The following is a 17,516-nucleotide window of genomic DNA, read 5'->3' on the forward strand; positions in this document are numbered from 1 at the left end:
CCATCTCCAAACCTCCGTGAGCTGCAGGGCCGTAGCCCATTGCTCCAAATCCGTATCCGGAAGTCTGGTTGGATTGGAAGTATCCAGAGTCCTATCCAGAATACCATTAAAATCTCCCGCTATGAGAAGTCTCGTTACCATATGAGGAGCCAGCCTGTCATACATCGCGTGAAGCACAGATGTCGAAAAAGGGGGTGGAACATAGATGTTCACAATCGCAATCAACTGGGCTTCAATAGACAGCAGCAATATGACAAACCGACCCCCCGGGTCCGAGATAACATGTTCAACCTGACAATTTAGTGATCTATTTAGGAGAATGGACACTCCTCTGGCATAATTAGAATATGTGGCATGGAAGGACTGCCTCACCCACCTCCTGCGTAGGGCCAAATGTCTACTGCCCGTCAGATGGGTTTCTTGTAGAAAAAGAATATGTGGCTTGTGCGTTTGTAAATACTTAAACATAAGTGCTCTCTTGAAACGGCTATTTAGGCCACGCACATTCCAGGACAACAATTTAAGCTCCATCCCGTACATACATATATAGATAGTAGAGCAGTCCATCGGACGGAGGGGGGAGAGCAAATCGCCCTGTCCCCCCAGCCTCCGACCCGCCACACCCATAGCAGCATGTGCCAACCAACACCCACACAGAGTAAATAGTGCATGTACTCAAGTATACAGATAGCATTAACACATGAAAATTTAGCAGCAAGCAAACAACCCCTGCCAACCCGCCAGAACCAGTGAGGTAGGTCAGCTTCATCCCCAAACAAAAACTGGAACAGTCTGTTACCAAAAACTAATCGCTGGGCGAGTAGAACCAAAAAAGGTCAATGTCCTCCACTCCTAGGTGATGCGATGACAGTACTTGAGTTGGAGACAGACTCGAACAAAAGAAAAAGAGAACAAAAAAGAACACTCGAAAATCAAAAAACAAAAAAAGGAGAGGGGGAGGGGACAGCGTCCCCTAGTGTAACCGTCTTCCAAACGTTATAGCTCTGTTAATTGCAGGATGCAAAAAGAAAAAAAAAACACCAAAACAACGAGACAGGAGGACAGGAGATAGGAGGTAATACCGTAGAGGAGTAAGGCCATCATAGGACAGAAACATACATCAGCTCGGCATCCATCGTAAACAAGGACGCCCTACCGCAGGGTAGAGAACCAGGAGTCCGCCTTCTCTGGGGAATCAAAGAACTTTGTAGCGCCCGCATGCACCACACGCAGCCGGCTCGGATATAGCATACTGTAAGGAAGGCCCTTCTCCCTGAGGCGCCGACGGATGTCCTGGAAGGATTTCCTCCTCTTCTGTAGATCCGCTGAGAAGTCGGGATACAGATGTATTTCGGCGTTTTCATACTTGGGGTTTGGATGTTTCCTGGCTTCACTTAGGATGCGGTCCCGATCCCGGTAGTTAAGGAACCGTACCAGGAACGGTCTAGGTGGAGCCCCAGGCGGGCGACGGCCAGTCGGTACTCTATGTGCCCGTTCCACCACGTAGGTCGGCGAGACAGGAGCCAAGTCCAGGATGCCTTTAAAGAAGGCTTCAGCAAAGTCCGCAGGGCGATCTCCCTCGGAACCTTCTGGCAATCCAAGTACCCGCACATTGTTCCTCCTCAGGTGGTTCTCGGCATCGTCGGATTTAGCCACCAGCATTTTAACCGTGCCCTCCAGCGCCTCGATGCAATGGTCATGATTAGCGGTCAAGTCTTCTGCGGCTGATATGCGTGATTCAGTTTCCGTGAGGCGGCCTCTAAACTTATCGAGGTCAGCCCATATGCAGTTACATTCCTCTGCGAGTTTGTCAATACGGGTCAGTAGCGAGGATCTACTGCTTTCAATGGCAAGTAGGATCACCGCCGTGTCGCCAGAGGTTGGGACCTCCAGGGCAGAAGGGCCCCCCTGCCCCGACTCCATGCTCAAATCAGCTATCAAACTATGGAGACGGTCAGTCAAGGTGGTGGTAGGGCGCTCGGCTTGCGCCAACTGTTGCTTTCTGCTGGAATGCGGGGTAGCGGTTTTGTGCTTCGCCGGCATGGAGGAAGGAGAGATAATAGGCAATAAAGCAGTCGCTGACGTACCGGAGTGTAAGACCAAGTCTCTCCCAGGTGACGAAGTTCCAAATGGACAGAGGCAGTCGGATGATCAGATAAGCAGCAGAGCAGCAGCAGCAGCAGCACTCAGCAGCAGCAATCCCAGACCAGCAGTCGTAGCAGTAGGATGGGAGAGAAAGGGCCGAAGGGAGCAGGGGAGGCCAGGGGAGGCCGGTTCACACTATGTGGCAGCTGAGTCCAAACAGTAGCAGCAGCAGGGCTGGACATATAGAAGAGGTGAGGGCAGGTAAAAAGTCCCCCAGGCCTGAAGCACATCAACTGGACTCTGCTCCTGCTTTAACAGCCCTGGCCAGGTCAGCATGCGATGGGTAGGCAGGCAAGGATGGGCCCGGACCCCCAGGCGAGGAGCGGCGCGGCCGCGACGATCCTCCGCGGCCGGCCGCCGTAGGAAAGACCGGGGATTCACAGGCCTCGCTAGGCCGCACTAGGCCAGAGCGGTCCGCGGCCTCCCCGCTCGCCCCCAAAGCCCAGAAACACCACCGGAGCACTCAGGGGGGAAAGCCCAACAGAGGTGGATGGTGGATGGGGATCCCCTACCTCCCGATGCGGCCTATTTTGTCCCGACTTTCGGGCCTCCGGAGCGGCAAGATGGCGGCCGCGAGCCTCCCGGCGGCGATCGTCCCACAGCGGACAGGTGAGCAGGAGAGATACTGGCACTGATCGCCTCAGGGCACCCCAGGGATCAGGCCACGGTAGTTTTTACGCTCCTATTTGGTCTGGCTGGGAAGGATGGTGGTGGATTCTTGTCAGGATGCCCGGAGCTCTCACAGAGAACGTCCGCCGCCGCTCACATCCGGTTACGCCCTTCCATCCCCCCACTTTTAAGATTGGGGGGGCTCTCTCACTGGGAGGAAAGCTTCTGGGCAGGCTTGGTGGACCTGGGATTTCAGGACTTGTTACAAAAGCAGGTGCCAATCATTGGATTACCTAAAAATCCATACATACAAGCTGTTTTTTTTTTTTTTACACATTAGTTAAGCAGACCAAGCTTTTACCCATAAAATTGCTCTAGAGATTTGGTGAATCACATTCTCTAGAGCAGGGGTCTCCAAACTGTGGCCCTTCAGTTGTTCAGATACTACAATTCCCTTCATGCCTAATCATGACTGTGAATGTCAGAGTTTTACAATGCCTCATGGGATGTGTAGTTTCCACAACAGCTGGATGGCCGCATTTTGGAGATCCCTGCTCTAGTGCATCAACAAAAAACAATGCTCATGGCGTCATCTGTGATTGTTCTAGAAGAGCAGGGCCCTCAAAAGTATGTTCACATTCTCCAGTCATATGTCCTGTCCAGTTAGCAATAGTCTGGCAAACAGACACAGCAGCAACAGTTGGCTGCAGAGCTGGGCCTGCAAGAGCAAATAAGGCCATAGGTTTGGTTCACATATGTCCAGCCGCGGTTTTAGTGCGGTTTTAGTGCGGTTTTTAAAAGGAGTCCCGTGTAGTTATGTTGACCGGTTTGGTGCAAATTTTTACTTGAAAACACATGTCAACCGGACTGAAAAATGCACAGCACTCTTTTTAAAAATGGTCCTTAGCCACCCTGGACATACGTGAGCCAGCTCCATTGAAAGTAGTTCGGTACGCATGTTATGTGAATCTGATGCGGTTAAAAACACATCCAGTTCTCATATATATGTGAACCGAACCTTAATGAGGATTTCAAAATGCCCATCAACAGAATCCTCAAGGAAACCACCCCCCCCCCCCCCCCCCCAGCAGCCTCAAAAGGAACTGTGAGAAAGTTATTGGGAACTGAAATGGCAGTACACACCGAAGATAACCAATCTGGAAAACTGTTAGCCCAGGGCATTGAGCAGTTGGATCTTGATAAAGTTTCAAAGAAAAAAATTGAAAGTTTAAAAAAATATTTCTTCAGAGGAGAACAGGTCCATCACTTTAGCATACTAGCAAAAAACGAATGTCTTATGGAGTGGGCAGGGTTATATGGTGTGCTCTGGTGGCAGCCCTAGCAAGTTTTTGCCAGTGTCCAATTACTTTGGGTCACCAAGTTAAAACAGCTCCCACTGTGTTTCAACAGTGTATTTGGTTGTTTCCCAAGAGGTCAGCTTTAATCCATTTTTCTGCACTTAAATTTACCATTCCTTTTTTTATAGAGATATTGAAATTTTTCCAGACAAAAATGAAACAAATATCAGAAATATTGTGTTAACTTTTACACCCGGCAATAGTAAAATGCAGTATTGTACAGTTTCTAGTAAATTGGGAGTGTCCAGGAGGCCTGTGACATTGAACAGTCTCAAAGCTAAAAAAACGTGAACAGTAACCAACTTTCAGTTTTATACATAAAGGCACTAAGCCAAGAAAACATAATGGAGGGGGGAACACTGTGCTATTAATAAAATGGAAAATTCCTATCAAAATACTTACCGTAATTTTCCTTTCCTGATGGACTCCATGGCAGCAACGTGTGGGTTAAGTCCCGCCTCCACTACCCATAGGACACTACTCCCATAAATCTTTGCTCCCTGCCCCTGGCCGTGTTCGGTAACTAGCCTACTCCAGCCATTTTGGGAGGGAACTCCTGCTGCCATGGAGTCCATCAGGAAAGGAAAATTACGGTAAGTATTTTGATAGGAATTTTCCATTTTCCTGACAGACTCCATGGCAGCAACGTGTGGGAAATAACTCGCCAAACACACCCGGGTGGGCAAAAAATGCTGAACAAAAGATTTATTTAACACTGTCGGCCGACAGGACTTTCAAACCAAAATCAACAGAGGATAAAGAAGCTGGCTCAACACAATAGTGAGACATGAAAGTATGAATAGAAGACCAGGAGGCCGCTCTGCAGATTACATCAGGTGCAACGTGGCGTGAAGCCGCCCATGAGGTTGAGAGACTTCTGGTAGAGTGAGCTGTAACCGCCTCAGGAGGAGCCAAGCCCTTCTCTCTATAAGCCCATTGAATTGCTTGAACCACCCAAGCAGCGATGGATCTAACGGAGGCCTTGGCGCCTCTACTTTTCCCGTTAAATAGCACGAAGAGGAAGTCAGATTGACGAAAAGAAGCTGTAATATCCAGATATTGTTTTAGAGTAACTCCCAAATCGAGTGGATGTGGATCTTGACTTCCAGCAGAATTGAAGGTAGGAAGAGTGATTTCCTGGTTTTCATGGAAAACAGAGGTCACCTTGGGATTTGTCCCCAACATCGGAATTAGGACCACCCTATCTGGAAAGAAGGTGAGAAAAGGTTCCTTTGCACCTAGAGACTGAATTTCGGAGATTCTCTTCGCCGAGGTTATGGCTACCAGAAAAGAGGTTTTAAGGGTTAATTCTCTGATTGAGAGCGTTCTGTCAAGTTGAGAGAAGAAATCTAGAACCAATGGAAGATCCCATTTGGGGAATCTAGGCTTCCTTTGTGGCCTAAGCCTGACTGCTCCTTTGAAGAATTGTTGGACCAAGGGATGATTGGCCCATGCGACTCCGGAAAAGGCTGAAATTGCTGAAACCTGGACCCGGAGAGAACTAACCGAAAGGGAGATATCCAATCCCGATTGCAAGAAGCTTAAGACGTCCCGGACTGTCAGGGTATTACAGGAACTGGATCTTGAAGACAAGTGATCTGCAAACTTCGCCCAAATTCTCTCATATACCCGGTTAGTACTGCTTCTTCGAGCACTAAGAAGAGTGGGAATGACTTCTTCAGGACAGCCTAAAGCCTTCAACCGTCCCCTTTCAAAAACCAAGCCTTTAGGCGCAGGTGATCCGGGCAAGGATGTAATCTCGACCCTTGAGACAGAAGGTCTGGCCTGGATGGTAAAGGAATTGGATCCCTGACACTGAGGAGCATCAGAAGCGGAAACCAGGGTCTGTTGGGCCAATAAGGGATTATGGCTATCACTTCTGCTGTCTCTGACCTGAGTCTCCTCAGGGACTGATGAATAATAGGAGTTGGGGGAAAGGCATAGGCCTTGTGGAACCACCATTTCTCCGTCAAGGCATCCACCCCGTAGGCTTGAGGATCCCTGTACCTTGAATAATACTTCTCTAGTTTTTTGTTGCAAGGGGAGGCAAACAGGTCGACTTCTGGGGAGAACCCCATTGTCAGGATCCAGCTGAACACTTCCTCGTGGAGAGACCACTCGTTGTTGTCCAGAAGTATCCGGGAAAGAAAGTCTGCCTGAACGTTCTGAATCCCTGGGACATAAGATGCTGTCAGATCCTTCAAGTTCCTCTGAGCCCAGGTCATGATCGGTTCCACCTCCTGGAGAAGGGATAGACTTCGGGTACCCCCTTGCCTTCTTATGTACGCCACTGCTGTGGTATTGTCTAGCCTGAGAGAGACCGAGGCTCCTGAAATCAGATGCCGAAAGGCTAGCAGAGCTTGAAAGGCTGCCCTTAACTCCAGGATGTTCGACACCGTCCCTCTGGAGGGGAGAATCCAGGTGCCCTGAGCCATTTCCGCCAGACAGTGGGCGCCCCAACCCCTGTTGCTGGCATCTGTTGTTATGGTGACCCATGAGATGGGGAGAATGGAATGGCAGTTGCAGAGATTTTCCCGTTGGAGCCACCACAGAAGGGAATTCCTCATGGATAAGGTGATCCGAATCAGCTGGGTTTTGCTGCCTGACCATTGAAGAAGGAAACCCCTCTGAAAGGGCCTCATCCTCCACTGTGACCACCTCACCATCGGAATTGTCGCTACCATAGTGCCTATAATTTTCAGGCACTGGAGAGCCTGGAGATGAGAGGCAGAGAGGGCTGGACGGATTCTGTCCCTGACCACTGACAACTTCTCTTCTGGCAATGAGATGGTGCCTCTGACAGTGTTGAATAGGGCCCCTAAGAACACCAGCCGCTGAGATGGGACCAGCTGGCTCTTCTCCAAGTTCAAGATCCACCCGAATTCCTGTAGGGTGGAGATGACCTGCTTCCTGTGTACCAGAAGTTGATCCTTGTCTTGAGCCAACAACAGAAGGTCGTCTAGGTAGTGATGTAGACGAATCCCTTTGGTTCTCAGGAGAGCTACCACTGCCAACAATACTTTTGAAAATACACGAGGAGAAGTTGATAGCCCGAAGGGAAGGCAAGTAAACTGAAAATGGCTTTCGCCCACGGAGAAGCGGAGATACTGCTGGTAATTTTCTGCAACTGGGACATGAAAATAGGCGTCCTTGAGGTCTATGGAGACCATCCAGTCCCCTGCTTGGACCGATTGTTGAATTGTGGATAAAGACTCCATCTTGAATTTTTCTTTTTTGATAAAACTGTTCAAGTGGGTTAGATCTATGACCGGCCTCCAGGCCCCGCTCTTTTTCCGGACCATAAACAAAGGAGAGTAGATTCCCATGCCTCGCTGAATGACTGGAACATGGATAATGGCGCCTTGAGCCAACAAAGATTCCACGTAGGCTAGAAGAATTAGCCTTTTTTCGTCTGAGGCTGGGAGAGAGGTGGGGACCCATCTGAGTCTGGGAGATTCCTTGAAGGTCCAAACATGACCTGAGGAGACTGTCTTGATGGTCCAGAAGTCTTGGATCGAGGCCGCCCAGACATGGCGAAAGTGGAAAAGACGAGCCCCCACCTGCCCTGTCTGAGCGGGCCCAACCTCAAAAGGATTTAGTTGGTTCCCTCTCTCCCTTCAAATCACTTTTTGTAGATTTTTTAAAAGAGGATTGTCTTGATTTCCAGGACCTGGAAAATTCACGGCCTGGTCTGTAACTGCGAGCTTCCCTGGCTCGTTCCTGGTACTGTCTCTTTGGAAAAGACCTTCTCTGGGCTTGCAAACGCCGGTCCTGGGGGAGGAACCCCGACTTTCCACCAGTGGCTCGGGTAATAGCCTCATCCAACTTATTGCCGAAAAGGGAGGACCCTTCAAAGGGGATGCGGCACCATACTTGTTTTGAGGCTGGGTCTGCCAGCCAGGGGCGGAGCCAAAGAGCCCGTTTAGCCGTAACAGAAGAAAGCATCACCCGAGCCACCAGGCGTATAATGTCGATAGAGGCCTCCCCAAGAAAGGCGGAGGCCAGCCTAAGCTCTTGGATAGGCGAGCTCTTAGCTGTATCTTCAGAGATATTTCTAAGTGTCTCATCTACACCATCTGTCCATATCTCCATTGCTTTGGACATAGCGGCCAGAGCCAACGCTGGCTTACAGGCCATTCCTGCTGTGAGATACACTCTCTTCAAATCAGCATCAATTCGTCTGTCCAGAATGTCCTTAAAAGACACGGTATCCTCTAAGGGAAGTGTGACATGTTTCACCAGCCGCATGACTGCTGCGTCTACCAACGGTGCTGACTCCAAATGCTTCACCTCTTCTTCATTGAAAGGATAGAGTTTCGAAACCTTTGATAGCATGGAATTTTTCTTCTCCACCTTGCCCCATTCATCTGTGATAATCTCACCTAGCTCAGAAATAAAAGGAAAATTAATCCGTTCCTTCTTTAATTGCTTAAAGAATTTTCTTTGTTTGGAAGGAGCAGCCACAGAATCTTCCCAGTTCAGTGTCTCTTTAACAGCTCTGACCAGAGGAGGCAGTAGAGCGAAATCAAAGCCCACACAGGGATCACTTTTATCAGAGTCACTGTCAGATATGGCAGCTGAGGGGTGGCTATGCGCAGAGGATTCCCAAGTATCCTGCAGCTGAGTCTCCCTTCCTGGAGAAAGTGGCAGCTCTGCCGGGGGAACATAGGACTGGCCCTCAATATTTCTGAGGGACTCCTTAACAACTTTCTCCACCAGGGTTTTAAGTTGTTGATCCGCGTCACCCCTTTCATTAGAAGCCTTGGCATAGCAAGGATCGCATAAAGATTTTCCTGCCGGTACAAGAGCTCTGCACCCCCAACAAGCACTAGCTGAGTGACTAGATTGAGTCCTCGAGGAGTGCGATCTTTCTTCACTACGGTGTCCTGATTTTGAGGAGGAACCATAATGTTTAGATTTGGAAGAGGAGTGCCGGTGATGCGACTTGGAGGAGTCGCTCCCTCTATGAGAGTTGCGATGCTGTTCTGACCTGGAAGGGCTGAAAAAGACACAAGACAAGAAACCACAAGATACAAGACATCAGGACAGAGCTAACAGATACATACCCCTCCCCCACCAGACCTTCAGGTGATCATTAGAAATACCTTTTATGAGAGGGCTGGCCACAAGCAGGCGGTAAGGAATCCATGTCCTCAGCGATATCCATACGCGCTGAAAAGATGACAAGGGATCAGTGCAAGGGACAGGGAAGGGATAGCCTCCCTATCCCAGAATGCCACTTACCAGTGGATGCAACACAGAGGCAGGGGGAAGTCACCGCAACAGCCCGCAAGCATTCCCAAAGCTTGCAGACAAATTCCACATTTAAATAGCCCGCCCCTGTGATGTCACCGCCGTGCCTGTGCGCATGCGCGAAACAGCGGCATTTTGCCGCTATCGCGCATGCGCGAAACCAAGCCTCGATCTCAACCGCGTTCGCGCATGCGCAGTACGGCCGAAAACGCAAACCCGGAAGTAGAACGGCGGCTGGAACGCGGAAGAACCAGCCGCCATGCCTGCACATACAAACAAACAGAAACAAACGAAGACAAATAATAAGATACAAAAACTGCTGCCATAAAGAACTTTTAGAACCTCTCACCACTCCCACCACGATCGATCACTCGGCCGAAGATAAGGTAAGATGACACCGGACTTTCCAGGGGGCAAAACAGGTCACCTGCTAATAGCTGGCTATCCGACCAATGCGCAGCCTGCCTGCCAGTGGCCAGGACATGTGGCTTCTTCACAGCGCCTCTTCCACTGCCCACTCCATACCCTGCTAATAGCTAGGGCTTAGCGGAGTAATGCGACTTTCCAGACCCAGAGTCGCAGACCGGCCGACCTCGATCGTGGGGATGATAAATCTTCAGGTAGGAAGACCACTTCTGGGTCCTTCGGAGGAGGACAAAAAAAGAACACGGCCAGGGGCAGGGAGCAAAGATTTATGGGAGTAGTGTCCTATGGGTAGTGGAGGCGGGACTTAACCCACACGTTGCTGCCATGGAGTCTGTCAGGAAAATCATGTTCTATCTTATGGCCTGTTTTTAATTAAACACATTATATTGCAGGATGAGATTTGGAGCTGTCTCCAATAAAGATTTACAGGCGTCTGAGTTTTCAAAATGAATCCAGCTTGCACGTTTTGTCGTCAGCTTTTTGAAGAATAGTTTTCTTTTTAATAAGATACATTTTATCAACGCTTAGTATCCATTCTGCTATCAAAGGTAGTCTAGGGCAGAGATAGTGCTTTTTTTGGGGCTTTGGAAGCGCTGTCCATTCATTAAAATGGGTAAGGCATTTTGTATACAGTGCATGTATACAGTGCTCCCAAACTGCCCCCACAGATGCTGCTTGCAGGACTTTTCCTAACGTCCCGCAAGCACACCGCCCCAGTGTGAAAAGACACACAGAAATGAATGGGGGGGGGGGGAATTCCTTCCTGATCCCCAAAAGGCTGTTCCTTGGATCAACTTTACCTATAAATATTAATATCCAGTTATATTATGTGTATCTAGGAAAGACTTGGGTATCTAGGAAAGACTTTAGGGACCCTTTCACACGGGTGGTCCACCCAACAGACTCCGATTTGCTCAGCGGGAGGATCGATACACTAATCCCCACTGAGCAGGAGGATGCCAGGTCCATCTCCGCTCACTGTGCAAAGACAGACCTGTCAGAGCCCCGCTCTCCTCTATGTGGAGATCAGATGAAAATAGACCATCTGTCCATTTTCATCCGATCCATTCCAGCAGGCGGATAGAAAATAGGGTCTCCATCCATCTGGATTTCATGAACAGGATCAGATCGGATAGCAGCTGGTGTCAGCGGACATGTCACCACTGACATCCGCCACTCCAAAGGGCTGAATGGAGCAGATCTGCCTGAAAAACTGACAGACGGACATGATCGGAAAGCCCATGTGAAAGGCGCCTAATATAGTTAATTGCCATTTATTTAATTTTGGTGTTTTCGGTTCATTTAAATCTACAATGTATGTTCTTACTGGGTTAAAATCAATATATACACAAAAAACACTATTAAAACAAATAGTACCATGTTGTATCGAAAATGCCACCTTAATAACAAAATACTTATCTAAATTAGAGTAAAAAAGAGGCTGATTGTCTGTCAGAGCCAAACACTACATTTTACTTGCTTGTCGAGATGTAACAGGTCCATCGGAAACTAGCCAGGATCAAAAAAGCAAAATGTACAAATATAATAATGAATCCCACCACCTGCCAATGAGAGGCGCTGTGTGCAGAACACTAGTATATTCAGATGTTGCTCACCTTGTCATTTGCCCCAATCTCCACCTCCACCACAGCAGCAGCATTGCTGACTTGGTCCGAGTACCTGGACTGTGATTTTACATCTACCCTCCATTTTAAGCTTTTGAGGGTGTTCTCCCATCTGGTGTGGTTGATCATGCTTTCCCGAATCTTTCTTTTGTGGTTCTTCCAAAACTTAGCGATGACTGCAGATTGTTCAACCGTGATTCCCCCTTGCTTTTTAGTCTGTGCTGTCAGAAAAGCCTCAATCTGGTTTGCATCCATATCTGCAGACACTACGGACTTAAGATAAAGGAGAGGAAAAAAAATATTTGTGAGCTATAGAGAGCAAACATGCGGAATATTGTATTTATACTGTATATGCTTAAAAAAAAAACAGAGGGTCAAGTCCATTTTAAAACTAATATTTCAGTTTTGGGTTAATACACCCATTGGCATTTAAAAAAAAAAAAAAAAAAAAAAAAGGTATGTTGGAACTTTAAGAGTGCCAACCATTATCAGCAACACAGACATCTATTACAATATTTAATCATTGCATTTATTGTGCAAAATTAAATAAAATGTTACACAAATAATAACATGGATATTGCATAATAACAATAAATCATTATATACATAGATATAAAGGTATACAGATAGAATCCTTTAGAATTCTGCTCTCTACTTCTCAGATTAACATGCCTTAGGCTATACATATACCTTTAAAAAAATAACATAAAGCCATCCTAGATATAATCATATAAAATGTATTTGTTATAGAACCATACATTGAAAGCAGGACTGTCCATTTAACATGTTTCCCTCTAAGCTTCTTCAAGAACATAGATACAAATCGGAGACATTAACATAAATTCATGTACATATGTACATGAGTTTATCATTTTTTATGTCTCCAAGTTAATGTGATATTATTATAAACATAGCATGATACAAACACACACACACATATATATATATATATATATATATATATATATATATATATATATATATATATTGCCCAATCTCTTCCACCGTTTGTGAGTGTATTTGTCATTTACTTACCTCATCACGAAAAAAATTGAATATATTGCTATGCTTAGAAGGCGCCACTTTTTTGTTTGCATATGTTTCAGATCCACTTCAATCTGCAAGCAGGCAGCCTCCTTTGATATTAGCATTTTCCCTAGCATTCTTATGGACTCATTACCATGGACTCATTCACTGTGCACTTTCATTTAAATATTTTTTTTAATATATAACTTGACCTATTGTTCTTCCTTTGTTATCTATATGATTGCACCCTCACCCAGAGTGCGCTTAATTTATCCATTTCTGATACGAATTATATGTATTTGCATAATGACAGAGCTCCCCTGTAATACTGAAGAAGCTCAAGTGAAATGCGTTGAATGAACTGTGCCACTTTCAATTTATGGTTCTATGACAGATGAATATTTTTTAATCATGTAATACTGTATTTATGCAATTTTTTAATTTGGTTTACAGAGTACAAAAACAGACAGAAAATTAGAAAAGGCATACAACATAGCAGCTAAACAAATTCCGTTCCTTATATAAATCTGAAATTTTCAGAGATATTGCAAGAACACCTACATATCACGGTGTGCAATACAATGTGTAGAAAGTTATGATGTACATAGCAGAACATATAAAATTGGAAGGTGACCCATCAAGTACAGAAATACAGGCGTCATATTGGACATATGTAGTTCTCACTATCCCTTAGCTTAACAGATAAAAGATTATTCAGTTAACCACTTCAGCCCTGGAAGGATCTGCCCCCTTCCTGACCAGGCCATTTTTTGTGATATGGCACTGCGTTGATTTAACTGACAATTTGTGCGACGTGGTATGCGATGCATACTAGCACATTATGCCTTTGCCCTGCAGGTAAGAAGGAGAAAAAAAAAACGTTCAGCAGTTTACAACTGCTTTAAATAAGTCTAGAGAAGAGATGGAAGAGCAGGCCAATGAAGGAAATGATAACCAGGGGATCCAGATTTTTTGATACTTCCTAGGACAACCCCTATGTTGGTATGTTCGTTTTTTTCTCTCTAAGCCCTTGTACACACGGTCGGACATTCCGACAACAAAATCCGTCGGATTTTCTCCGAAACTGGTGTTGCATACACACGGTCGGACAAAGTTGTCGGAAAATCTGATCACTCCGAACGTGATGACGTTATTTAGTTATGACGGGACTACGTTCAAGCTAGTAGCCAATAGCTTTGGCCTGGGAATTTTATCTGAGCATGCGTGGCACTTTGTCCGATTGGAATTCTCTACAAACAAGCAGACAAAGTCTGATCGGATCATGTTGTCGGAAAATTTTTATATCCAGCTCTCAAACTTTGTTGGTTGGACATTCAGACGGAAAAAGTCAGATGAAGCCGACAACACGGTCCGATCGGACATTTTCTGTCAGAATTTCCGACGGTGCGTACAAGGGCTAAGATGTCATTAATTGTGTTACACCATTATAGAAAGGTGGGAGGATCAGGAGATAGCCAGGGCGGAACAATGAGTTTATGTGCGTGGAACAATAACCTCACCAGCAGGAATTTGGGTGATGGTGGTACTATATCCTTAGGGAGAATGCTCAGGAAGGCAACCTTAGGGTCAAATGGAATGAATGTAGTACAAGTCTTAAATAGATTCAAAGACAGCTGACCAATTTCAGATTAATTTAGGGCACTGCCAGAACATATAAATGAATGTGCCAGCAGTGACAGAGCACCTGGGCAACAAGGGGAAGGAGAATCAGATACAGCAGGTAGCCCTTCAAGCCCTCCAGCCCTGTAAAATGTATCTTTTTTTTGCTAGAAAATTACTCAGAACCCGCAAACATTATATATAAATGTTTTTGGAAGAGACCCTAGGGAAGAAAATGGTAGTTGTTGCAATTTTTTATGTCACACGGTATTTGCGCAGCAATTTTTCAAATGCTATTTTTTTGGGAGGGGGGGGGGGTAAAAATACACTCTAATGAATTTTAAGGCAAGAAAACACGATATCCCAATTTTTGGTAAAATATAAAAGATGATGCTACATAGAGTAATGGATACTAAACATGTCACCATTTAAAATTGCGTACACTTGTGTAATGGGCGACAAACTGCAGTGCTTAAAAAATAGGCAACGTTTTAAAAATTTTTACAGGTTAAAATTTTAGAGCTACAGAGTGGGTCTAGAGCTAGAAATATTGCTCTTGCTCCAACGTTCGCAGTGATACCTCACATGTATAGTTTGAAAGCCATTTACATATGCAGGCTCGACCCACGTATATGTTTCACGAGCACAAGGGGATGGGGTGCTTTGAATTTATTTTTTACCCTTTCCATTCATTTTTATTTGTTTTTTTAATCACTTTTATTCCTAATACAAGGAATGTAAACATTCCTTAAAATAGGAATAGGGCATGACCAGTCCTCTATGCTGTAAACCCCGAGATATAAAAAAAAAAAAAAAAACAATAATAATTCAGGCTTTCCAGTAAAAAGGGTCATAGATATGGACCTGATGGTCCCTGGCCATCTCTATGGTAAACTGCCAGAAGGTTCATTCTCTGGCTCCCCGAACGGACAGGAGAGAGTGGAGATGGGGGGGGGGGGGGCACATACCGTCCCACCGCCTGTAAAGGCAATCAAGCCTTTTGATAAGTTTAACCCTACCTATAATGGAGAGGGAGAGGGGCAGTTTACACCAGGCTGTAGGTTTTCTTTCTAATTTGTTCTAAAGCAGGACAATATTTAAAGTAACACAGACAGTATGGGAATGACAAATTAATTTAATATAATTTTATCTAGGATAACTTTAGGTTATTTGTTACAGGTATTTGTGTGGCCCCAGCCATTTTAGCCAAAGAAGTAGAGATTGGGCTTCTTTTTGTATATCCATATACTCAAGGGTCAAGTCCTGGGGAAAAAAAGTGTGGGAACTCCCACCCAATATCCACTTTCGTCCAAAAAAATAAATAAATAAAATAAAATAAAATAAAGATACGCTCATATGCAGGAGTGCTTCAAAAGTGGTATTTTTCATCCAATTTTCGTATTGTGTGTATGGAGCTTAACTGTTAGTACATTAAAAAAAAAAACACAATCCTCAATAAACATAAATACGGTAATTCTCTGAATAACCAGCATTCATTCAATTGTGCTTCCAGTGTTGGGGAATGTTATTTTGTATATAGAGTGTTTATGTGGTGAGTTTACACTTTTCATTGAACAGAGTTTGGATAACACAGGGTTCAACGGAAAGGTCATAAATGAACTGCACATTATCTGGACAGAATGCTTAGGGAGATAGTGATGTGTTCCTGCTTAGGAGATGTATGTTAGCTTGGAGGGCTACAAACTCTGCAGGGCTCCAACACACACTCACTGCTATTCCAACCCTTCACATATTTCCACATAAACTTCCCTCCTGGCATTAAACTTTGCCAGGTATTGTGCTCAGCTTACCACCCCAAACTGATGTTCCTCCCTCAGCCCACCAGGCGAACGCTCGGTGTGTCCTATGGCCTGGTTGGTGGTATTTGGTTACACAATCCAATAATACCAATTGAAATTTTTTCAATCTCTTGATGACTTCCCTGGTGATATCTCCCCATCATAGATTTTAACTATGCTTCCAGTGCTGTTTAGCCTTACTCATTTTAATGTAAGCTGGCCAAAGTTAGTTCAAATCTCGTCTGGTTCAGCAGGGACCAGTCAGGATTCAAACCATCTATGGGCAGGCTGAATGTACGCAAGTCGATCCATCGGTGGTCTTAGGTACAAACAGCATATTGGATTTTTGCCATGCGATTATAGCCAGCGGCTGCAGCCACTAGCAATAATCACTATGTTTTCCCAGCAGAGATGGCTCCCCGAACCCCCATCCCGCCGGGAGAACACAGTAGCTCCATGGGAGGAATTTCCCCATCAACACTGACTAACTGTGTCGATGAGGGAATTAAGCGATTTTCTTTCCTGCAACCCATGGTTGCAGAAAAGAAAATTACACCATCAATGGCCTGCCTTAGCAATGAAACTCAAGTTTCCTGCTGTATTTTCCTTTATGAAATACTTCAGATCATTTAAAAAATATATTACAATGAAAACCGGAGCACTAGTGCTGAAGTCACATAGCAGGCAAGAAGTTTTTATTACTAAATGAGAGAACGAATAAGGTTTGTTTCTGTGTTTTGCGTCCAAAACATTCTAAGCGAGTCTCATTTTCAGTTGCTAAGGACTCCCAACAACATGTATGTTTTAATTCTAGTGAGACTGCTGTCAACAAGCAGCTAAATCTCTCAGTAGCATAGCGATTTATTTGCCTGCGTAGCCCAAGGCTCTCCATTGTGGAGCCCTGCCTTTGTGTAGCACAAGGCTTGCAATTAATTGCCTAGGCATCCTTCTACTACCCTGCTATTGCTGCATCAGGTTTTTGGGTGTGGGAGTTCAAAACTACTTTTTTCTGGATTTGTTTAAAGCCATGTCACATTTGGCATTCATGTTTCTAGGAAAAACAAATACACTCAATGAAAGATCTGTGCCTTAGGCCCCTTTCACACTTGTGTGACCTGAAAATCGCACGATTTTGACGCGACTTGAAGCAATCCCTGTATAATGTTGAGGTCTAGGGACCTCAAGTCGTCTCAAAGTCAGACCAAAGTAGTGCAGGGACTACTTTGAGGTCACTGCAACTTGAAGTTGCACAGATATAAATGGTACCGATTGAAAATCACGGAGTATGACTTGTCATGCGACTTTGCAGACCCAAGTTGCAGAAGTGTGAAAGGGGCCTTAAGCAGTATTAAACCCGAAATGAATATTATATTGCAGCTTACCAATTCTTAGATGTGATGGCTGCATTCATTTTCTTTTTTAGGCTCCCTTTCCCTTATTATTTCCTGGCGATCTGGCCAGTAACTCTATTGTTTTTCAAAAGAACAAGCTCTCTCGCAGATATAGCGGTTAGAGAGAAGGAGGCTAAAATACTACATTTTTGGTTTTGGGCTTAATGCCGCTTTAAGCAATTCAAGCTAGTTTTAATCATTGACTACATGACTGAATTACAAAGCAAACTATGACTCTGCCAACTGTAGAAGCTACTGCTCTTA

General features: G+C 45.4%; 1 protein-coding gene across 2 annotated transcripts in view; it reads right to left on the minus strand.

The window, feature by feature from the left end:
• Positions 1–17,516, minus strand: part of COMMD1 (copper metabolism domain containing 1) — a 263,676-nt gene that overhangs the window by 154,390 nt on the left and 91,770 nt on the right. For both annotated transcript variants that reach the window (XM_077485992.1, XM_077485993.1), the window contains exon 2: positions 11,408–11,689. In XM_077485992.1, coding sequence (XP_077342118.1) covers positions 11,408–11,689 — 282 coding nt within the window. The remainder of the gene's footprint in view (positions 1–11,407; positions 11,690–17,516) is intronic.

Source organism: Lithobates pipiens, unplaced genomic scaffold (genome assembly GCF_037356315.1).
Source record: "Lithobates pipiens isolate NorthernLeopardFrog02 unplaced genomic scaffold, aLitPip1_a1.2 Scaffold_18, whole genome shotgun sequence".
NCBI lineage: Eukaryota > Metazoa > Chordata > Amphibia > Anura > Ranidae > Lithobates > Lithobates pipiens.